General features: G+C 25.6%; 4 protein-coding genes across 4 annotated transcripts; 2 read left to right on the top strand and 2 right to left on the bottom strand.

Annotated features, from left to right (window-relative positions):
* The first annotated feature begins 791 nt into the window (after positions 1–791).
* Positions 792–11,697, top strand: LOC112682080 (glutamine synthetase). The gene is made up of 8 exons (XM_025552548.1): positions 792–900; positions 8,566–8,759; positions 9,854–10,015; positions 10,128–10,273; positions 10,416–10,544; positions 10,932–11,131; positions 11,209–11,348; positions 11,434–11,697. Exons 2-8 carry the CDS (start codon positions 8,573–8,575, stop codon positions 11,580–11,582), a joined length of 1,113 nt encoding a protein of 370 aa, XP_025408333.1. The 5' UTR covers positions 792–900; positions 8,566–8,572; the 3' UTR covers positions 11,583–11,697.
* A 2,989-nt stretch (positions 11,698–14,686) lies between these two features.
* Positions 14,687–16,711, top strand: LOC112682059 (N(G),N(G)-dimethylarginine dimethylaminohydrolase 1). Its single transcript, XM_025552521.1, has 6 exons — positions 14,687–15,126; positions 15,467–15,569; positions 15,960–16,057; positions 16,137–16,232; positions 16,292–16,420; positions 16,511–16,711. Exons 1-6 carry the CDS (start codon positions 14,866–14,868, stop codon positions 16,640–16,642), a joined length of 819 nt encoding a protein of 272 aa, XP_025408306.1. The 5' UTR covers positions 14,687–14,865; the 3' UTR covers positions 16,643–16,711.
* On the bottom strand, positions 15,345–21,218 carry LOC112682060 (NADH dehydrogenase [ubiquinone] iron-sulfur protein 3, mitochondrial). The gene is made up of 6 exons (XM_025552522.1): positions 21,063–21,218; positions 20,855–20,938; positions 19,799–20,046; positions 19,098–19,343; positions 18,856–19,031; positions 15,345–15,533 (listed from the first exon to the last, which is right to left on the bottom strand). Exons 1-5 carry the CDS (start codon positions 21,121–21,123, stop codon positions 18,870–18,872), a joined length of 801 nt encoding a protein of 266 aa, XP_025408307.1. The 5' UTR covers positions 21,124–21,218; the 3' UTR covers positions 15,345–15,533; positions 18,856–18,869.
* A 2,803-nt stretch (positions 21,219–24,021) lies between these two features.
* On the bottom strand, positions 24,022–25,800 carry LOC112682011 (nucleoporin SEH1-A). The gene is made up of 6 exons (XM_025552454.1): positions 25,570–25,800; positions 25,203–25,359; positions 24,862–25,120; positions 24,534–24,773; positions 24,316–24,461; positions 24,022–24,250 (listed from the first exon to the last, which is right to left on the bottom strand). The coding sequence occupies exons 1-6, from the start codon at positions 25,678–25,680 to the stop codon at positions 24,093–24,095; spliced, it is 1,071 nt and encodes a 356-aa protein (XP_025408239.1). The 5' UTR covers positions 25,681–25,800; the 3' UTR covers positions 24,022–24,092.
* Positions 25,801–26,061: the final 261 nt, after the last annotated feature.

Here is a 26,061-nt window from a genome sequence, read left to right as displayed (position 1 = left end):
TATAAACCTACGCAAAATAACACATGGTATGTATAATAGTAAATACTAACATTAAATTCTGCATAAATATAGTCATGTATGTATTTTAAAACTATGTATTTGCCTTAAGTGTTTCACATATAACACCATAGATTAATATGGATATGTGTTAAATTTGCACACACGTGTAGAAGTTGAAAACAACTAATATAAGTATGATATGTTATTGATTAATTACACGTATTTTATTTAAATCTCGGTTTAATTTTTAATTCAATAAAGGTTTGAGTATATTTGGAAATATAATAAAAATAAAGATTGTACGTCATGTATATTATTAATTACATTACATAATATAGCCAAAAATAAAATAATTTTATCAACATTTTTTTAGAAAGTGAAAAATGTTGATGATTGCAATAATATTCTACCTAGTTTATTAGACTTGAACTAATATTTTTATTATTTGCAAGACATTTCAATTACTTTATTTTTAACCAAAATGCAAGAAATAATTTTTCAAGGTATTTTTATTTTTATGTAAAGTCCAGTAAAATTATTGATACTCATCGATTCATGTTAAATATACCTATATTACTAAATAAAATGAAATTTTATAACTTAAATATAATTTAAATATCTAAAATAAAAATGTTCACAGCAATATTTTCAAATTTCTATTTAAAAAATGATAATATGTTGTTATATTTATAATTTAATTAATATATTAAAACATATGCTTTTATCCGTTTGTACTTTATCTATTGTTTTGTATGCGTCATCAATGCTTCAGCGCCTGACTACTGTTTTATAAATGAAATGTTTAATCTACAAGTGGTTCTTCTCTTGACAGGACGCAGCTAGCAACTACCTGACAGTCGACGTTTTCACGTTCACAGTAACACATCAACACAACACAGCGTGAGTACTGCAAAATCATATGCTTAGTATACATTTATACTTATCTTAGAAATATTTGTTAGCACTTAAATTTGAATGTGTATTTCGTCAATATACCTACATATATGAGTTTCAACAATTTTTGAAAATGTTTTGATCTTCTAATAAATAAATAGTAATTAGGTATTATTTGTATTATTGTGGATATTTTAGTTTTTATTAATACATTATGAACGTTTGAGAACATACAAGATACTTAGTTTTAAATTTCCAATAACATAAGATAAACATTAATGCAATAACTATTTGTCTTTTTCAATGTATGATATTAATAGAATTATATTGTTTTGGCATTTAGCCAGGAATTATATCGTATAGTCACTCACTTATTCTGTGTTCGTTTTTTCTGTTCAATTTGCTCAAGAGTATAATTTTTTTGTTTTGATCTTTTAAAATAAAATACTCAGTACATGCTTGGATATTTATTAAGAATACTCTGGGATTGATAAACTTAAACAAAAAAAATAGTTATTGAAATTGCATTTAAGTAAAATAATATGTATTAACTTTTAGCATTAGGTTTATGATATTAGTACTTTATTTACTTAAAATTCTCGAAGCAATATTATGATATTTGATATAAATTAATATCGATGTGTTTTTTGAATACACAATTCCATATATGTTATATAAATTTACTAAAAATGTAAATAAAAGATCATTTTATTTTAACATTGTGCAGAATAAAAATTATAATTAATTTATTTTTATTGCACATTATCAGAACCGTCCTTAGGATTTTTGGGGTCTGGGGTAAATTATTTCGGACGCATTTCAATCATTAAAATAATATACGAGTACGATTTAAAAAATACACATCAAACTTGCAAAGTGTTAGCAAATATAGTTTTCTAAACTTCAATAAATCAAGGTCATTTAAATGTATCGATAAAATGAATTAAGTTTTTAATAACTTCTCAATAATGTATCACCAGTTACCACGTTTAATAAACATTTAATTTACTCCTAGATAATTTCTAAACAACCATTAGAAAATAAGAATTGAATGTTGTAGCGTCGATTATGTCATTCTTTACACTCCGACAATAACCATAATAAATTACAGTTATAAATAATTAGAAATTAGAATAACTGACAATTTAGCCTGTACAATAGTGCTTAAATTTAAATTTAAGTTAATTTTATTTAATTAAATTTATTCATATTTTATAAAGAAAATGAGTTTAGAAATAATATACTAATATCAATAATTTATAATGGGTAATTCCGTGTATTTATAATCAATCTGGAATTTCAAGGAGCCTTTTTAAATTTTCCTAAACTGGAGAAAAATGTTTCCATTGTTTCCCCCCCTTTCTGACAACGGCCTTAAACATTATTGTCTTTTCAAGTTTCAATTATTAATTTTGTTTTAGTCAATTTTTGTTTACAAGATTAATATACTATTATACTTAAATTTAAAGAGTTTTCCCAAACAGTAAAATATTACAATATAAGATATTATTATTTAACATATTTATGAATAAATTATAATAGGTAATACCAATTATTGTCTCCATATTCATATCTTCAATATTATTAATTATTTGAGTGATATTCAGTTCATTGATAATATAAAAGTGATATTAAGATTTTAGATATAATTTTAGAATTATAGTTTTCAAGGCAACAAAAAATCAAAAATGTTTTTACAGTTATAAATTGAAATTTTGAAAATTCGTACTATAAGAATTTCTATTATAATAAATGAAAATTAATAATTAATCAATCAGTCTAATAGTTTGTTATGACGTTGAACAAATTTATTTTGATTTAAACCGAACTAACTATTAATTCTTTTCAATTATTAGTCTATTATAAGAATATTTAATAATTAGAATTATAAACTTTGATTACGATTTACAACATATTAAAAATAATTGTATTGTATATTCATTGATGATAAAGAATCAAATAATATTCAACAACCTGTTTTTTAATGACTTTGAGATAGCACATATTACCGTATTACATATAACACAGTATTGCCTATAACTATTCGTTCATAATGTATGACTATAGATTTATTATACTTTTGTAAAGAATAAATATATACTGTATTGACCAAATTGATAGAAGTTAATATTTTATAAACATATAATATGTTATAAAATGTAATTTTTCTTTAAAATAAGTATGAAGCTATAAACAAAAATTGTATATCATCATTCATGATACGTTAACAGGTAATTAGAGAATAAGACGAAAAAATCTATATTATGGTTGCTATGGGATACCGTTTTGTACTATGGGGTATACATGACAAAATTCCTTACAATTGTACTGAAACATTTTTTACACGCATTTTACCATCATTATCTTATCAAAGATTAATATTTTTTTATCCATTAGTCAAATATATCTTATGCCATACTACAATACTCGTATGTACATAAAATGATCAATACAATTCTAAGAAACCAGATTTAACTTTCCTCGAATTATGTCAACGATGGATTGTTTTCATGAAGTATTTATTGTAGATTATTTTAACTACCAACTATCGAGATTTAATATTTTTATATTTAAATAAAACTTATAAAAGTATTAGATTATAATGTAACTTATATAGTTCCGTGCATGTTATTTTTTACCTACCGTCTGTATTCTGCAATTCTGCACTCATGAACTATAATATTGGAATTGATCAATATAGTTAGTATACCTACCTTAAATATAGGTATGAATTACTGAAATAAATTACTTTATGTTGTAGATATTATGAACCAAATATGTTCATTATAGTTATTTTGACAAAAATATTTAAGTATAAATAATGTAAAAGCGGTAAAAAAGATTAAACTATAAATTACAACTATTTATTTTTTCTATATAAAAAATATACATCATTTCATAATTTATTATTTTAGTAATTTTATACAAGTTTTTATTTTTATAATTTTATAAGAGTGTTTTTACTGTAGCAACAAATTATATTAATAGTCTAATAATTTTTTTAACATTAACGATATAATTTTTATTTAGAATTCTAATTTTTCCATTTAATAATATATGAAAATAAAATATTATATAGTTCATGTAAGTTTAAAGTATTGTATATTTTTATAAATTGGTAAATTTGAATACATTTACACGTACAAAATTTAACTATTGTTTGAATTTATTAACTTTGTGATAACCAGAACCAACTTTAAATTTTTAACAATGTAGTTGTTATTTTTTACAAATTCTTACCATTTAAACTGTATAGAAAACGTTAAAGAATATTATCGTTATTCATTTGTCTATAGTTACATGTTTATTACTTTCAATTTTATTATAGTAGGTATAATATAGTGATAGTATAGAAGTCTGTTAACTAATACAGCTAAAAAAACATGTTTGTTGACTGTTGTGGTTACATAATTTAAATTTACTCTGAACTCTGAAATCTACAGAAAACTAATGGTCCATATGATTAAATTTATTTATAAAGCAAGATGTATAATTACATGATTGTAATTATCTGATACAAGTTATAGTATAATAGTGACGTAGGTACTTAGATTGTTTTCCTGAGGGAATTTTATGAAACAATTTCCTTATAAATTTAAAACGCCTCTATTTATGTAAAAATATATACCTTATACCAGTGTTTCCCAACCTTTTTGTAATGTCGACCCACAAATTTACTGCTTGTTGATAACATGACTCAACGCTCCCAAACACTAAAAAAAAAAAATGTAAGTATGCAACAATATAGTATTATAAATAATCATAGAATTGCCTGATGCAAATGGTCAACAGTCGCGACCAATAAAAAATATATCGCGACCCAATTTTGGGTCATGACCCATAGGTTGAGAAACACTGCCTTATACTATAACATTTGTAATATTTTCAACTCAATTCAAATACATTTTAAGGATAATTAATTAAAAAAAAAATTATAAATAAATCATTAAATACATTTATATAAAGTCTGATGATTTATAATTATATAGTTCTATAAATTTTCATTAATATTATACTTTTTATATGGAAATAGATTTAGATAGATCACTGTTCAATTTATTATTAAATATTACCTTACATTAAATATATGTAGTATAATTAATTTATGATTATAATAAATTATATTACATTTTGATTTACATATTATATATAGTATACATCGTATTATAAATTGATCATAAATAAATTATAAATCATAAATGTATGTGTTTCACTATTCAGCACATTGACGTACGTAAAGCGAAAGTTATTGTTTTACATATGGGTTAGTTTATAAGATATAAACTTTTTGAAATATACCTAACATTAACTAAACTCGTATTACTGATTAGGTGCATAAAGATATTTTATTTTATAAAATGTTATCAATAAAGTATTTTCTTTAGGTTAGGTACCTATATTGTTTTTATATGAAATGTCTGTTATATTTGTATTGTCCAACAGTTTTTAAACTAATGAATAAGAAATTAATTTTTTAATCTTAAGTACATTATTGATAATATTTATAACTGCTTGAAATAATATGTTTTCAAAATTATCGTCCTTATGTTGATAAAAATTTTAATTACTGGCAAATAACCCCAATATAATATACATCTCTCAATGGAACTATAATTTATAGAACATAATAAGTATTGCTTTATTACTGATACTCGTAGTTTTCATGTGAGCTGTAAACAATGAAATTATTATTGAATTATTTTCATATTATAATGATGTTGAATATATATGAACTTAAACTCAAATTATTTCTAATCTGATTTATCTTTTATAATAACTATATTCTATAATATGTAACATCATAGGTATTCAATATTTATAATTTAAAAATGTAGTAATTTAATTAAATAATTTTTTTCCAAAACTTTTATATCATAAAATTAAATTTTAGAGTTAATTGAAACTTAAATGATTTATTACTACAAATACTTATAAAAATGAAAATATAAACAAAACTCTATTGTTTTACTATTAATAATATTTTTTATTTATTTAACATTTTGATGGAATGGAATTATGATATTTATATTTTTGATTCTAAAATATTATTTATGTGAAATGTATAGTCAAAAATCTAAATTGATTTTATGTTACATATGTGTATAAAATAAAAAGAGTTTCTAAAGCAAATTTCAATTTTTGAATTTTTTTAATTATTATTGAAAACAGTTCAAAGACGGACGTTAGTATGATCATGATAAGATATTGTACGTACCTATATATATATGTAGAGATTTTTAAATTGTTAGAACTATACTAGAATACTATGTAAATCACATAAATTATTAAATTATTACAATACAATGAATAAGATAATTATGTTTTTATTTTTATTTACTAATATTAGACTGTTAAAAATATAATTACATAAATTATAAATATATAATCACTACAAATCTTATTGATGTTCCGTTAAAACATAAGCTAGCACAGAATACCTACTTATTATAAATATTTTATATCAACTTTAAATAACCTTTTTATTAAAAATATATAACTATATACTATAACAACGTACTCTTATAACTAAATCAAACTTCTTAATTTTGTTAATCAGGCATATTTCTAGAAAAACATATTTATAACCAAATCGTTATATTCATTAATTATTCTCATTAAAAACCAATACATACCAAATATAGGTAGGTATTGATACTGTCGTTAAGTGCTGATATCATATTGTACTTTAGAATATTTGTAAATCGATTTACTTTAGTTATAAGGGAGAAATATTTTTAGTATTAATTTTAAATGTAGTGTTAAGATACAGACTAGTATAAAAAATGTATTGATATAATTGTACCTATGCGATTAAAAAAAAGTAGATTTCGTTTATATTCCAATAATGTTTTGTGTACATCTGTATTTTGTATATTACTATTAAATTACATATTCTAAATTTCGAATACAATAAATAATACAATTCCATAAAAATTATTATTTTACACTACATACATTTTAGTTTTTCTGTTAACGACAGAACAATTTACCGTAAAGTTTTTTAATAAGTATTTTGAATATAATTAATTTAAATATATGTATTAAGAATACTTAAAAGTATTTAATACAAATTTAATTATTGGTAGAAGTACAATATTAATAAGTATATATGAATTATATTCTAAGGTTTATTTTTAATTTTTGTTATCCAATTGAATTCTTTATTTTATCCCCGCAGGTTACAGGATTTTCTTTCACTCATTTACTACTTTTTAGACTAGTTTAACTTGTATTTCTATATAATATTCTTTTATTTTTTTGCCACTAAAAATTAAACCGGTTTTAGAAGTGTGATTATATATTTTTACCCGTTATAGTTACTATGTATTCATTTTACTTTTATACAATATAATAAACTCATATATAATACACATCCAGTAGTCTTAAAAGTAAAGATTACTACGAAATAAAAATAAAAACTGTTTGATATTTACATATTTTAAGTATTTATATTTTGATTTATTTAAACTAAAAATAACGTTTGCAAAAACAAACAAATAAAAATTAACAACATATTTAATAAATGATTATCATAGGAAAATTATTGGATAATCCTTTTTTTTTAAAAAGTTTTTTTGATATTTATCATCTGAACATCGGTATGTAGAATTTGAATTTTTTACGTTTATGTATCGGATAACGATGGTATAGAAATAAAGTTACTAGGTTAATACTTAATATATTAAATAACATATAACAATAACAAATTTTTAAAATAATCAAAATTTACGATTGGATATTTAAATATTTTGTTATTTAACGATTTATAAGCAAATTTCATGTAAAACATTTACCGACAATAAAAAAAATAATCAAGCGTACATCCTATATAGCGAGTATAATATAAGTAATTCAACTCCTCCAGTCATTTTTGGTAGGCTTTGGACTTCGTATAGAAATGCCCCAATCAATAACTGGCGCCACTATAGTATCTCTCACACTTCAGTTATACGGTTCCCAAAAAACCATCCCGTAGTCCAATGTTTCGCAAACGTAAAATATTATTTTTCACATATTGTTTTTAACAAAAACAACTATAACAGTGCACATTATAAACTATTACTAATTTTACTGTACAACGTGTATTGTAGTATAATTTATACGAACATTTATAATACATTTTAAATACCCGCGTATTAAGGTGAGTTAAAAATTAATTATGTATGATTTATTGCACAGAAGTTTTTATTGGTCATATAATCATTTTATATAATGTAGGATTATATTTGAACTGTTTTATACCAATAATAAACGCAAATCTAGGTCGTTTCTGGTAGCTATAAGGTATTTTAATTGTGTAATATCGACAAAGAACTAAGCATATGTCATGTAATCATTTATTATAAGTACTGTATATGGCAAAAAAATAAATAAAAATTAAGATTTATTCTTTATCTGCGAAGTGATATATATTATACACAACTATGAAGTAAAGTTACAGCAAGTTGTCGCAATTAAAAAAATAAAAATATACAACAGTAAGGCATAATAATATAGTTGCTATTATTTGCTTTTACATAAACTTAAATTGTAAAAGTGTTTTTAAAACTAATCATTGTCAACACGTTAATTTTTTTTAAATTAATGTCCTATGAATAGTATTTCGTGAAACTAATCTTATTATTTTAGTCAAAAGTATTGATGATCATTAATGATAAATACATTTTACAGTACAATCATGCCGGGAAACGGATTATTGGAGACTTCTCCAAACTATGTTATCAACAAAGCTGTTGCAGCTAGGTTTCAGCAGCTACCTCAGCCCAAGGATAAGGTACAAGTTATGTACGTATGGATCGACGGAACTGGACAAAATCTCAGAGCTAAGTCCAGAACATTAGATTTTGTACCCACAAAACCTGAAGGTATATTCTTTACTTGGATTTAATTAACCATACATTATAGATACACAAGACTTGACTAAGCAGTAAAGAAATAATACATTATAAAGAAACAATGCTGATAAATAATTCCAAAATTATTTGAAAACGATAAAATATAAATTATTATAACTTATCATTTTAATAAATCTTTTATTTAAAAACATATTATATATGAATAGTATTTTAATAGTGTATCAAAATAAGGATATCCTGTTAAAACATACACAATTTGTTTTTTCCCAATGCTTGTGTGTGAATATTAATATAATTGTTAAAAGTAAATTGGTATCGTTTATAATCTATTATGACTAATTTATAGTCAAGGACTAAATTGTTTGGTCTAACCTTGATTATAAATTGTAAACAAAAAGAAAGACAAATGATAAATGACTGCCAGTATTATGAAAGTATAAATATAATATTAAATAATGATATATCGTATATATTTTTGTTTAATAATTATATATTATAGTTTATTTTGATATTTGAAAATAAATATTAATCATATTTTAAAGACACAATTGATAAAAAAAAAAAAAATACAATTTTTGTCTTTTGAATACGGAATATTTCTTTTATAAATTGACATTAATATATTCTAATTATAATTAAAATCTATTTTTTGCAGTAAGAAATAAGTAGGTAGGTAGATAAAATAAAAAGCGAATTCAATTTACATAATACATCAATGATTGATTATCTTTTGATTGATTAAAAACTAAAAGTTAAAATATAATCAAATAGAGTTTTGAACATATTTTCTGAACACAATAGTAAAATTATAAACAACATTAAATTATTCAATGAATTATTAATGGTTTTTAATTTATTACTTTTTATAAAATAAAATAATTTTAATTGTTCAACTATTATATGCAGGGTGTAACCAATGTCGTCATGTTTACTCATAATTATACAGCTAAAACAATAAAACAGAAAGACATGGTGATCCACTCTGTATAATAAAGAATGAATGTCAATTAAAATAAACAATTAATATATAGTAAAATAACTAACATAAACAATAATTATACATGATTACGTTAAATCTACAACTTTTGTTTTGCAAATTACAGAACTCCCAATTTGGAATTACGATGGAAGCTCTACATACCAATCACAAGGATCAAATTCTGATACATTTTTATATCCAGTGGCGATTTTCAATGACCCGTTCAGGTTGGCACCCAACAAACTTGTTATGTGCGAAACGTACAAACATGATCATACTCCCACTGGTAAAACATTATTAATAATATTTATTATAAATTTACTAAAAATATTAAACATATCAAATTAGATTTGATTATTTATTTAAAAAAATCAAACTAATTAAAAATAATTGTATAGAAACAAACCACCGTAAAGCTGCTTTAGAAGTTATGACAAAAGCCGCCGACCAAAAACCATGGTTTGGGATTGAACAAGAATACTCTTTACTAGACACAGATGGTAAGCCTTTTGGATGGCCAAAGACAGGATTTCCAGGTCCTCAAGTACGTTGTATTTGTAAACATATGTATCTTTGTAACGTGTAATATGTAATTTGCACTTGCATATTACGTAAAAATGTACATATTATTATTTTTCAACTATAAGTTAGAAGTAAAACTCATTACACAATTTATTGTTACATAGGGTCCGTACTATTGCGGTGTTGGTGCTGATAAAGTGTATGGACGTGACATTGTGGAGGCTCATTATCGTGCATGCTTGTACGCCGGAATCAACATATCTGGAGAGAATGCTGAAGTTATGCCAGCGCAGGTATTTATTAGCGTTGACATCATAAAGCTATAAAATTTTATTTTATATGCGATCTTACTGCAGTATGTATAGCCACAGTAAATGTATTCAGTCGGTTCATGATTATATTTGACCTTAATGGATAAAAAAATGTATTTTGAAAAAATGCAATTTATTTTATGAATATGAGAAAAAACTACAATACTTTGATTTTATCGTAAAAAACCGGTTTATCATTTAAATAACACTATAGAATTGGCATTTATTTTTGTATTGTATTTTATTTTACATAAGTATTTTATTAGAAATATCTCTGAAGTAACAAACAACTGATTATTTTATAATATACTTAATTGGTTTTCAAACTACTTACCTAGAATGGAAAATTACACAAATCGTTTATTTTAGTGGGAATTCCAAGTTGGACCATGCGAAGGAATCAGCATTGGTGATCATTTATGGATGGCTCGTTTTATTTTACATCGTGTTGCCGAAGAATTCGGTATTGTGGTAACACTTGATCCAAAACCTGTACCAGGAGATTGGAATGGTGCTGGTGCCCACTGTAACTTTTCAACTCAAACTATGAGGGAAAACAATGGAATAATGTAATTCGTACATATTTAAATAAAAATGCTTTCAAATGTTATGGTTAAAATTATCAATGTTAATCTTATTGTTATAGTGAAATTGAAAAGGCTATTGACAAATTGTCGAAACAACATGTGAGACATATTAAGGCATATGATCCAAATCAAGGCAAAGATAACGAACGTCGTTTGACTGGTAAACACGAAACTTCTTCGATTCACGATTTTTCGGCTGGTTAGTATCTTACCTAACATCATAAAGTACCTACTACTAAAAATTATTACTGTTACACTTCGAAAAATATAACTTATTGTTTTAGGCGTTGCTAACCGTGGAGCCAGTATTCGTATTCCTCGTGGTTGTGCTGAAGAAAAGAAAGGTTACTTGGAAGACCGCAGACCATCGTCGAACTGCGATCCATATAGTGTCTCTGAAGTCATTGTACGCACTGTGTGCCTAAACGAATAGAATACCTACTAAGATAATAACATATACCTAATCTGCAAGATAAATTTATTTCCCCACCACAGAAAAAAGCGAACATTATCTCATATATATATATATACATATACATTTGTTACTACATATGATTGTTTTTAATTTTAAACACATGACCAAAAAACAATATTGCATTTTGATAAGTGTCACTTTAAGACATGTCGATTTTTTAATGTTTTATTATTTATACATTTAATCATAATCGTATTATATATAATTCTGTTAAAATAGCCATGTATCTACTGTTATTTTATGCTAATGAATTTTAAAAATTTAGTTTTATTTTTGGGGAAAAGCATTTTGTGAAAATTATATTTTTGTTAATTTAAAACCATGAAATATTTAAACAACAAATTATTTGACTTTTTCTTTTAATACTAATTCATTCAAAAAACACGTGAATATCTATATTAGTATATAACTGATATTATTAAGAAACAACAGCCACAATGCAAAAAACATAAATGAATAATGTTATACCTGTTATACCTGTTGTCTTATTAAACAATATATCTAAGCTAATAGTAAACTAGAATCTATTTTACTTGATTAATTTATTATATAACTGTTGAATTTTGACAATAACCTAATTTTAACTGAGATTATGTTTTTAAAAAGGTTGGTTTTTTTGCAAATATACGTAAACACTTTTAATATAATTCAAAAGTATTCTGAATAATATAAAATATATATTATTATATACATATAATTTTATACATTATCCGTAAAACTTGTATAGATAAAATTTTCATATTTCATTTCTTAAAATATAACTAAATCTGAACATTTTTTATCGATTCCTATTTTCCCAATCAAATACGTATTCGAATAAAGATGATGTGTATACCTACTTGTTTTATATTTAAATGCACTAAACATTATAATACGTATACTATATACTCTTAGATTTAATCTAAAAGTTAAATGTAAATTTTTTCCGTGTGTAAAATAGAACAATTTATATAAGTTAATAAGCTGATGATGAAAACTATTTCGAACATTAATATTGAATGATAATTAAAATAGTTAAAAAAAAACAAATTACCAACATTCACTATCTTTATTTCTTTATCTGAATAGCACTTTTTTTTCAACAGCTTATTTAAATAATTTCTTAATATATTTAGTATTTAATAGTTTATATTTAAGTTTCAGTAGGAATAAAAAAATCACAAAATCACGGTAATATATTCAACATTTATCTTTCAGTCGAATTATACATATAGATAACATAATCTGGTGATGAAACTGTTGAACTCCTGATGAGTAAGTTAAACCTACTACAACAGAAATGTAGAAAGTCTTTATTTTTTTAAGTAGGTAAATTGCCTGATTCCTGATGAAGATATTTTAGTAAAGCGTCCCCCTTCCTCTTAAATATTTACGTGCATAGTTGCAACATCGTCTACATTTGTTATATAAATAATAAATTATTGTATTATTTAATTTTAATTTAAGTAGACATCAAGTCAAAATTAGTTTATTATTCGACTCAAAAAGCGAATTACAGTTCGTACAGAGGATGTAAATTGAATTTAATTCATAAATAAACCTTTCTAACAGATTAATAAAATATTGCAATGCATACAACAATGTCAACAAGTGTTAGCAATTCTAGATTGAGTAATTGTGCTATTATTATATTATGTATGTGAAATGTCATTAAATATTTAATACGCTCATAAAAGAACATAGGAAAAATACTTCACTGAAAAAAGTTTCAAAAACAATGATCAATGTAATAAAATAGAATTGAATGAAAAATATCAAAATTAATATTTTTGAAAAGTTTCTCTTTTTACAAATATTATATGCTAAATCGATCAATTAATTAATACTGTCAATCGTTATGTAATCAATCAGTTTATTCTTCTTCTTAATTTGGCCCTTAATAATCTCTGAGTTTTCACCGCCATCACTAAATCCCACTATTTTTCTCGATCTCGGACTAATTTTTTCCTTTCTTTAACTCCCATTCTATCAAGACCTTATTCCACTACGTCTATTAAATATTTTTTTGGTCCCTCTCTGAGTCTTTTACCCGTTGGCTTCTACCCCAGGACTGTTCTACTTAATTCGTGCTCATTTCTCCGCTACATTTGTCCTAGCCATTAAATTCTTTGTCCTCTTATAAATTATACTACCAATGCCATTTCCATTTCTTCCTATAGTACTTTGTTATATATTCTTCTCCACATTCCTTTTTTATTATCACATAATAGTTCACATATCGACGCCTCAGTTCAAGACTGCAATAACTCAAATTATGAAACTACTAGTATTAGAATGAAATAAATGACTTCTAGAGGTGAATAATGCAACTAAAAGTTATTATGTTATAGAACCGAAATCGTCGTAACTTTGCAAATAATATCACGTAGATAACTCAATTCTGAATATTTTTGAGTAATTGCTGTCTTGAATTGAAGCGTCGATATCTCAATAATAGTTTTTTTGAGTTATTGCAGTCTTGAACTGAGGCGACGATATTACCTTCTATGTTTTGTTCTCAAAAGTTCTCAATTTTCTTTCAGTAGTGTTAGTGAAAGTCCATGCCTCGTACCCATTTTTTATCGTGGTCCAGCTTATTCAGTGATTTAAAATATATTTAATATGACTATACAAACCAAAAATCATGACTCTAACTTAAAACCTCTAAGAATTCAATAAGAATATCTACCACACGTGGATTGTGATGGGTGACTTATTGTACATTTCACCTAGGCGCGCACACAAACAATTTTTTTTTTTGTAGTGGCAGTTTAGGCTGTACATTTTCATACTTCTATGATCCATACAACACTCTATAAATTAATATATACACTATACATAAATATAGGAGTGTTAGAATCCTCTAAAACATTTCCAAGTCATACTAGCTTGCGTATGCCGAACGGGAGTACATCGACATACTGTACACAGAACAATATATAGAAGCGAAGGCGAACCGATTTGCATGTGTATAACTACGTTGGTGTTTTAAATTAACGCGTCCTTGTGCACGAGTCTGACGCCACGGCCGCAACTACCGTGCACCCCATAATTTCGTGTCGCAAACGGAACAGCACCGATGACGCGCGACCGCCGCTTAGAAACACCAACACAACACAACGGTCCGCGCATCTGTACACGCACGTCCGTGTCCGTAACCGATGCGTTCCGTGCACGGATGAATATTGTCAACAGTATCGTCGTCGTCGTTTTACTAGGCCTGTAAGGCAGGATCGTCGTGGGTGCCATTCGCACGGTTAAAATGCCGACTACCCGTTACACGCACGCGGTCGTGTGCAGGCTACCGCAGTCATTGATGAATCGCCAACCGACGTTGGACTACGACCGCGCGAAACGGCAGCATGGCAACTACGTGCGGGCCTTGCGAGACATCGGCCTGGACGTCATAGAAATGCCGGCCGACGAGGAAACGCCTTGGTGTGCGTTCGTGGACGACACTGCGTTCGTGTGCAACGGCACCGCAATAATCACGAAGCCCGCAGAGGTGGACCGAGCGAAAGAAGTGAGTCAATGATTCTCCTGTTGTGTTTCGATAAAAAATGATATATACATATGTATAAAACTGGTCATTTTTTTTTCTACTAGTAGATATTCTGTTATTTATCTGGTACTAATAGGCTAATGATCTCAATTTTTTTTAATGAATAATTTCCATTCTCAGATGGAATGTAAATATTATATATTCGTGTTACTTAGGAAAAGAAAAAAACAATAGCCTCGTTTTTAAAGTTAATCTTCACAATTGAATTCATCATAGTATTCATATTTTATTACACTACAATGAAGTATCTACATAAAATAAATCCCACATTTATCCTTAATAAGTGTTTGAAATACTTCAGGTTGAAACAATAAGAGCTGTGTTGAAGAAAGAAATTGGACTGCCTATTGTTGAAGTTTCTGATAAATCTGCAAAATTGCATGGAAGTGATATATTATTTACAGGTACAGCATATGTAACAATAAATTATATTAAATATATTTTCTATACGAAAAGTATTGAAATAATGGTTTCATTACTTTAGATATTGAATACCAAGTATTTTTAGTAATGTAGAATTATTAAATGATATCAGTTGTTATTTCATTTTATAACGTTAAACAATTAAAAATTATTATGATATAACAATTCTTTATATTATTCTAAGTATTTTTATACATTCATTATAACAGTAGTTTATCATGACTTGCTCTTTTAACACTATTAATTTACGCCTTATTGACAAAATATGTTATTAGATGACATCATTCAATAAGGCTTTTTATCTAACATAGTAGAGTTGATTGTTGATTTTATCACCCACGTTTAATAATATATTTATATATACTATTTAGGTCGAGAATTCTTTATTGGAATAACAAAATGGACCAATGAATCTGGAGCTTGTGCAGTTGCATCAGCTTTTCCAGAATATCCATGTACACCAATTAAGGTCAACAATTATTTTATATAACATTGCATGTCATGTGTTAAATAAAAATTAAATTGTAATTGAAAAATATTTCTAATAGGTCACTGAAAATAAACACCTAAAATCAATTGTATCAATGGCAGGACCGGATCTTATGTGTATTGGGTCAAGTGATTCATCAAGAAGTGTTCTGAAAGTAAGAAGTTTAAAAAAAATATCAAGTAATATTTTATTAATATTAAATATTATTTATAGAGGTTAGAAAGAGAAGCAACATATAGCTACCAAATTCTTACGTTGCCTGAAGATGAAGCTGCTAATGTGATGTACATAAATGGTACATTATTGCATCGATCAGCTAGAGAAATTCCACTATCATTCAATGTAATATATTTATTATATCTAGTAATCCAATTTTAAATTAAAAAAATAAATAAATAAACGTGTTTAAATTGTATGAAATATTAATTTTAGGTTCTATCAGAGAAAATTACAGATTTAACTCTACAATCTGTTGATATTTCTGAACTTTTGAAATGTGAAGGAGCCAATTTGAATTCATGTTGTCTTTTAGTTAGACGTATTAAACATATTAGAAGCTTATAATATTATGAAATTATCACTTATATCAGTATTATAATATGTAACAAACACTCCATGACTAAATTGTATGTATGTAAATATATACAGACACATAACATTCCATATTTATTATAAATGTTTAAATGTTATAGATTTTTTTTAATATTTAAATCACTTTTAAGTTTTAATTTATTTATTACTGAGATTGAATCTTATTATGATTATAAATTTGTTAACTAATTAATTAAATACCTATTATAATTTGTTCCTTATAAATATATTTTAATTATTGAGTATAATTATGCCTATACTCCTACAACTTATAGATCATTATTTGTGTAAATGTTCAAACAATATATAAACAATAAAAATTAATTTAATAATTAAATTGTTATTTCTTTTATACCTTTTTTTTTTTTACAAATATCTACCAACAAATGATCAGTATCAAAAGAATATAGTATAGTATATATATATTTCTTCTGTCCCTGTACATGTCACTGAACTCTTAAACAGTTGGACTGATTTTATGAAATATGTATGGTATTAAGAATGGTTTAGAGTCAACATTTGATTTAATCCAAAATTACTTTTATTTCACATGAAATAGGATAATAGGGTTCATTTTTTTAATAGGGCAATGTCTGTCAGGTCCACTATTATATATATATTATGATAAAATATCTAATCATAGCTAATTAAAGCAAATATCTATTAAAAAATAGCCATGGATAATGCATAATATAATATAAATATTAACACCTAGGGCTTCAAAATAACTTTAATTTAGTTATATGTAAAAATATGTAAGAGTAACATATTCAATTTATAAAATGTAATATTTATAATAACGCAGGAAGTATTTTGTATTAAGCAACATAAAAGCTAAACAATAATTTCATAGTACTAAATATATCATACAATGGTTTATTTAATTAATATACTTTATAACTTGATTAAGTATTGAAAAATAATCTAAGTCTACGGTCAGACTAGATCCGGCATCGGCCGAAAAAAAACAAAATATTTTGTTTTCATCCGACATCACCCGTAAACGATCGAATATCTCGGATGTAATGTGACCAGGTACAATTGAATTTTATACTTTTATTTTTTTCGTTCATATTCGGCCGATGTCGGGTCTAGTCTGACCGTAGACCGCGTGTCCTACGTGGCGTCCGTTAAATACGTCCGATGTGTCCGACGCGATAATCCGTCAAGAAATAAAAACAAATATATATATAAATTAATACAACTGTCCAAAGTGTGCGGCAAATGCGATAATGCGTTTGATATTAAATCAACGTCGATCAAGTGCTAAAATATGATATGATATGATATTATATTATTATAAATTGAGTATCTACTACTGATGAGCACAACTGACTGACGAGTGACGACTACGTACTACAAATAATCGACTATTTATAACTATTATTAACACTATTTATAATAAAATAATATTTTATTATTGGATGATTCGGTGTACAGACGTTTTTTCCGACCCACACAATAACTGTCGTTAACATACGACAATCGGAAGATAACAATCTACATTATAATTCCTAAAATATATTATTATATCCAGATGGCTTGGTTATAATTTACTACGAAAAAAACTTACTACAGTTATGTATTCTTAAATCGCCTTAAAAATTGTTATTAAATCGTATACATATCGCATTGACGGACGCCACGTAGGACACGTTGTATTATCGGATTATCGCATTAACGGATCGGATGCTCCTTAGGACACGACGTAAAACATTACATATATTGTTATAAATATTTTTAGAATGGTATCTGAATATAATATCTATACTATGAATTGTTATATGCTAGGGTCATAAGATATGATCCAGATCAATTACACTAAGTAAATAAAATATTTTATTTGACCTTGAGTTACTATAGTTGATAGATTCTATTATTATTCATTATTTCTTATTACTATTAAATAAACTCCATATATTTTAAATATATTAAAATATTAAAAATAAAAATATCACAAAAGATTTATACATGATCACTTTCAACTAAAATTCTGATTTATTGTTGATAGAGATTAAAATAATTTCAGATGGTTAAACTTTTTTATATTTCATAGGCACAAAGCATAGAAAAATTAAGAGTTTAAAAAGCAAAAATATTTATATTACTTTTAATGGTATTAAAATCATATATTTCATTAATTTAAATAATAATTAGACAATAATAAACAAACAAATTACAATTACCTTGATAAGAGAATTTATTTTTTTTCTTTGTCCAATGGTATCTCCTCAGTGGGAGGCGGGACATTTCTGAAATTTGGAAATTGTTCCCACGGAGCAGACAGCTCAAAGCGCCTGAATTCTTGTGCCATTTCCAATGGCTCCACTACAACTCTCTTTTTGTCATCATCATACCTTACCTAGTGTTAAAAATAAACAATATACAACATTTTTTTAATTTAAACTTCTATAAATTAATAAATTACTTCAACATATCCAGACAAAGGAAAATCTTTACGGAATGGATGACCTTCAAATCCATAATCAGTAAGAATTCTTCTTAAATCTGGATGATTACTGAAGAACACCCCAAACATATCCCAGATTTCTCTTTCATACCAGTTTGCTGCTTGAAAAATAGGTGTAGCTGAATCAATTGGAGTTAATTCATCCGTGTAAGTTTTAACGCGAATACGAGAATTGAACCGGACAGACAACAAATTATAAACAATCTAATATAAATCAAAAATAAAAATTATAAAATGGTTAATATAATATAAAATTTTTTAATAAAAATTATCATGCAATAATTATTTAAATTATTTGTTCACAAGCTATAATAAACATTAGCATTATAAATTGTTATCTAATTTTAATAAAATTTAAAAAATATTTGATTTTATTTACTAACTGATTTACTAACTGAAACAATAAACCTAATGACTTCATAGAAAAAATAGTTATGATTTTTTTTCTTTTAAATCTTCATCAATTCTCTCTAGTAGATATTATATCTTTTTATAATAATCGTAATTACATTTATATAATTATTTATTATAATTTTATAACAACCTATACACATCAATATTGAATATGCATACTGTCTTTTGGTAACCCATATGGTGGGCAATCTGTTAAATAAAGTTGTTATGTATATAATCATATTCTATTATATACAATTCATTACCTCAAATCTATTTGAACGTTGAGGAATATCTACAGCACACAAATCAGACAAATTGGAAAACTGGGCATTATGATGATCTTTTAAAAATTGTAACACTGGTAAAACACCTTCTGGTGCAATGAGTATTTCCAATTCATCTCCAATAACAATTTGTACTTTTTGGACATATTTTGGTAAACATTCAGCTACATATTTTCCAAACTCTGCTAAGTTTTGTTTTACAAGTTCATCTGTTTTTCTAACAGTGGCTAAAAAAAAAAAAATGAGTTTAGAATAAAAATATAATTGTCAAAAAATTCTTTCTAACAACTAAATATTTATTTTTATCAATAAATTTAATTGCTTTATAAAAATTATTTCCAGATTGTAAAGCGCTCACCACAAACTTATCAATATTTAATTTTTTTAAAAACTTAGTAGTAAAACTGAATGTATTGAGAAGCATACAATTTTTATAATATATTTATAACTATTTAATGTTATAATTTTTTTGTTAATTTTGAATTAACAATCATTTTTAAATTTTCAACAAATTATAAAAAGCCCCTATCATGTTAAGGACAATATAATAAAAAACTTAGTTTACTTATCTTTTATTTTATTATTATAAAAACACAAGTAAAGTAATAACAAATTTAAGGTAACATTTCTAGCTACACATTTAAAAAAATCAATAATTATTTAAATTGTTAATAATTTTAAACTTTGTTTAATATAATTACATTATGCGATATTTTCATTCTTTAGCTAGGCAGAAATCAGTACACAAGGATAAAATAATTTTTTTTAATAAATCACCACTTTTTTAATGATATTATATTATATTTAGTCAAAAAAAGTAAAATATTAGCAATGTATTGTAAGTATTCTAGTATCAAAACTAATATTTTTATTCAGAAAATATGTTATAGATTTTTGTTTTCCTGAGTTCTGCTATTAAACTATTAATAATGACTACCAATACTTATATTTATTTGATTAAAATATTATACAAATTTTATAGTTTTTAATATTATTTATTAATATTAAAGAACGAGTATTAATAAAAAATATTACGTCTTGTTTCCTTGGGCACTTCAGTACTTTGAAAACGAGCTCGGCCTAAAATGGAATTAGGAAAGCTAATTGCTTGAGTTGTACCTAAAATCATAATAAAGCAATTTACTAAGAAAATTTGAACCTCGTAGGTGAATCAAGGGCATGATGATATCATTATCCAGACAAATTGAAAAAACTATTTATGTTCGATTCGATTAATTTTTACCTTTGTGCAGTCCCAAAAGTTTTGATTGCTGAAATACTTTATTGATAATTCGTACTGCCATTATAGAACAATTAATCTTCTGCTAACAAACAAAAAATTGAATTTATTGAATGAATTTTCGTGTCGTATGTTTTCAGAGACCTGATAACACAATTTGGATTATCCACAAATAATATATAATCACAGAATATATAATGCTATCACAGATTCCATTAAATGTAATTTATGATAAGACACGCCCGCCATACACGTCAATAATACACAATTTAAATTTGTACTACAGAATAGATTTAATATAATATGTTTTTGTACTGCCATTCAATTATTACGTGATTCATTTACTTTATCCCAATTTTATTAGAAATATTTAATAATTACTGTAGTAGGTACTGACCTTCGCCCAGAAATTAATTTTTCGATAAATGTATTAACATAATTTAAATAAACATCTTATAAAAGTAAGCTAGGTAGTTTTGTTGAATTAAACATCTTCATTGACTAAGTACTTGAAAGTCATATTGAACTTGTGGTACGTTACATTTGACGCTATGATGTGTGAACACATAAAAAATCATAGGTTACTCCATAGATAATTTAGCACAGTAATACTTTGAAAAATGATTGATCTATTTTTGGACTTAACTATTGATACCTGAATTTTTATGTTTTACATACCTAGGTGTTTATATGTTAAACTAGGTATTGAGTACCTATTCGACAAACTGATGATACGTGGACTTAAAATTCTAGCAATAAGTATTATGGTTGAAAAGTACGATAAGTATGAGAATAATCATAATTGTGCCACAAATCTTAGCGAGAATGCCGTCAACTTGCGTGAAATACATAATTATTCATTTGATATTGAAAAACAGTCTATTATTTCAGGCGTCAAGCACTTTTGTAGAACTTCAATCACATCAACAATAGCAATAAGAAAATTAATTTTAAACACAATGGAATATTCGCAGTACATTTTTAATAATGATTATGATTTTAATTTAAAGTTTATTGGTAATCGAGAAAGTTACATATTAATGCTTAGAAAAACGAGCCGTAGTAAACAATCAAAATATAGTTAAAAAAAAAAAATGTTATACCATTAATTGGTACCATAATAATATACACTAAAAATTGCAGTGGTAATGCTAAGAGGAACAATAAATTTACTATATAAGTTAGAAATATTAATTCTTTGGTAGCAAATAAAAGGGGTTGGAAGGAATATAGTCTCCTAAATTAATTATAGCTCATACACTATATACCAGAATTTTGTACATGGTAAAATATATAATGAAACATTTTCCAACCCTTCAAATCTCAATCACTATTTGCGCTGATAACGATATGCTAACTTCCGTTGTCTTGCCATTTTTAATGCTGAATACAAATGTAAATTGAGGGAGAAATGTTAAGTTACTTTTACTGCTATTATATGGGGACCAGTAAAGTGTTGAAAGCAGTAAACTGATGCTTAATAATATGAGAGATAAATTTGAAATCTATTTTATATTATACTGTGAACAAATAAAAATGACACAAAATAATGTGTTCTCACCAAAAACATTTTTGTAATTTAAAGTCCACAATATAAAAATTAAAATAACTATTTAAATATTGTAGTAGGTATATGATTAGAAATAAAAGCCTCATTAATAATATTCAATATTAAGCTTATATTTTTATACATATAAAGTTTTGTTGGTAAAACTTTTTTATTCTGGAACATAACATATAGCTACAATTTGTAATAAATTTATAAAAAATTAATTAAATAATGGTTTTATTTTATTTTCACGTGAGATTTTATAACTATATTACTATCACACAAAATATTAACTTTTTCTTTACAGTAGCATCTTTATGGATTTTAAATTGTCTTCTATGAATCGTTAAGTATAGTTATAACCAATTCAGTTAAATACACTTTTTTTACTTTCCAAAACTACCTAAAAATTGTCTGTGCATTTATGAGAAAGGAATCCAATTTTACATAAAATCAGACGAATTCAAGTAATGCAAGAACAAAAAGAAATTTCATACACTTATTGTAATAATTTTAGTTCATAGAATTATTTAAATAAACATTTTACAAAAGTTAACTGAGATCTTTTACTATAAAATACATCTTGATAGACTACTTGAAAGTGATATCAGGGGTTGTGACACACAATACTTAAAAAAACTCAAAAACATTTATTATTTATTATTATTTCACAAATTTTAATTTCTATAAAAAAAGATTTTTCATCCGTTTAGATTAATATATAAATTATAAAAATGTCTATTATCATGAACTATAAGTTATTTTTTTACAGTTTGTAGATCAGTTTAACTAATAATTAAATAAGTATAAGTACATTATTAATAGGTTGATTATTGTTATCATTAACCCAGTTGTTTCCAACCGGAGTGCCACGGACTTAAATTGAGGGTACCATGAAATTATTTGTAATATATTTTTTAAGAAAAAACTTTTTCGTGAAAAATAAAATGCTTTGAGCAATAACATAGGCTATAATATAAAACCTATTTCATATAATGTGTAGTAATACCACGATCAATCTATTTTAATTTTCATACCAGTTTGATTGTTAACGCTTCGATAGTATCGAAGCTACAAAATATAAGTATAAATACTTAATGTATTACTATTAAGTAAAGAATGTATATATATATAGATATTTAGATATGTAGCATGCTTCCGGATTTTATAAAATAACTACAGAGTCAAAAAAAATTTGAAACCTCTGCATTAATCATTGAATAAATCTAATTCTTTGTGAAAAATATAAAATATATTATTGTTAAATGAATACCACTAGCTAATTTATTATTTATATTTACATATATAACAGATTACTAAGTTTATTTTCATAGCTTTTAACAACTTTAAATAAAAAACTTAAAACTATTAATTTATTGTTGTTATTTTTAAAATAAAAATAACATTGTCGCTGTTTTAAATGGAAAATCATTGAATTATTTCAAATGTATGTATACAAAAATATATTTAAAAAATATAAATTATTAATGCCAATGCACTTCGCTAGGATGAGTAATTTGACCAAGTTTGAAGAACCTTGTTAAATTATTTTGAGCAGTTGATTGGGCTGTTTTTGATTGTGGTTGTGGCAACTTTCCATCACGTTTTAATACTCCAACACACTTCCACGTATCTACAGTAGCTAAAATAATTTTTAAAAAATGGTAATCATTAAAAATTATATTATTGCTTTTAATAAAAACTTACATTTCCATAATCTTACACATCCATCATCACCTGATGATGCTAAGACAGTACCAGTAACATTCCACGCAACACGCCATACTGTACAATAATGATCATCAAATTGTGCTGCAGTTTCAATAGTATATGGAAAACCACTTGTAGCATCACTGTTCAGAAAAATACCAAATAATGAAAGTATGTATATTTTTATATACAAAAATTATAACTATTATGTATACGTTAATGGTTTAAGCTTCAATATGCGAACATTGTTTGTAGCAACTGCTAACAAATAAAAGGACCTTCCCATATTTGGTGCAAATATCATATCATGTACTGGATGAGCAACACTAGCAACAGATTCAGTCTTGGCCCATCTTCTAGACACTTCATTGTATTCACATATAAATACTTTACTATTTGTAGTATTAGAATTATCATCACTGCCGACTGCAATCATTGCATTTGGCATTCTAAAACTATTAAACATTAAAACAATTATAATATAATATAATATTTTTCAATAAAAATACTATAAAATTGTATTAAATAACTTTAAATTATTACTTAGATAGTAAGGGATTCCATGTTAGACAACTGCTAGGATTTTTTAATGATACTTCATGTTGCAACGGCCACTGAGCTAAGTTCATTGCATCTGGAGCTTCATAAATACGCATCACACCATCAGCAGAGCAAGTAGCTAAAATTAATCCAAATGATTTTGGACCAAACTTTACATCAGTTACAGATGTTCGAGAATCAACTAAGTTTGCTCTTCGTACCCAATGTCGTAATAATGTACCACCTTCATTACTTTCACCAACTAAAAATTTGCAGCAAGTATGATATTTAATAAATATTTCAGAAAATGTACATATATAACATCAAAGTGTTATGGTATTTACTTATTTCTTCCCAAATAGCAGCAGTACGGTCAAAAGAACATGTTGCCAAAACTTGACCAAATTCTGGATGAGCCCAAGTCACTTTCCAAACAGATCCACTATGAGCCTTCCAACTAGCAGTTAAATTCCAATTACCCTGTTCATCCTGATCCCAAACCTATATAATTTATTCAAAATTAAATACTTAATTTTTAATTGAGCATTGTAGTCAATTATGAGATTAAAGACACTAAAACTCTTTTATGTTACCCACAATATTTCATCGTATTAAAGATCAAAATGTTCGCTAGACACTTTGTTAATACATAATTATAATCGCTAGTTCAACGCAATCAAATTTGTTAAAATAGATAAATCTTGAACTTACTTTGACAAATTGATCCGTGGAACAAGTCGCCATTCTTTCTCCATAATAATCAAATGCAACATCGTGTATTAGATCTTTATGTTCGGCATTTATACTATGTGCTTCGACCATTCTTCACATTCGTAAAGCACATAAAAATAAAAATATATTGCTGTTATTTTCGATGTACTCAGGGTATTTATCTTCAATCTCGTAAATTGATAATGTTTAAAAATTCAAACGCTTAAGAATTCATTATTTCCTGCAGAAAGAATGATAAAAACTTTTAGGTTAAATATATTACATGGTAACTTTTGTATTCTCTTTGACACTCGATCGATAGTTTCTCGGCTGGCGCCAGGATGTCGTTGAAGATACAAAAGGGTAAGTTTATTATGGCTTTTTGAACATGTATTGATTTTTGGAACTGTGTGGGCTTAACGAAATGGTCCAGGAAGCTTACAGAATTATAGTCTTTTGTTTTCATATAACTACCAGAAAAAATTAATTTGT

Source organism: Sipha flava, unplaced genomic scaffold (genome assembly GCF_003268045.1).
Source record: "Sipha flava isolate LNK unplaced genomic scaffold, YSA_version1 1_pilon_pilon, whole genome shotgun sequence".
Lineage (NCBI taxonomy): Eukaryota > Metazoa > Arthropoda > Insecta > Hemiptera > Aphididae > Sipha > Sipha flava.
The sequence above is the reverse complement of the archived record's forward strand: the minus strand, read 5'-3'. Positions and strand labels throughout refer to the sequence as shown.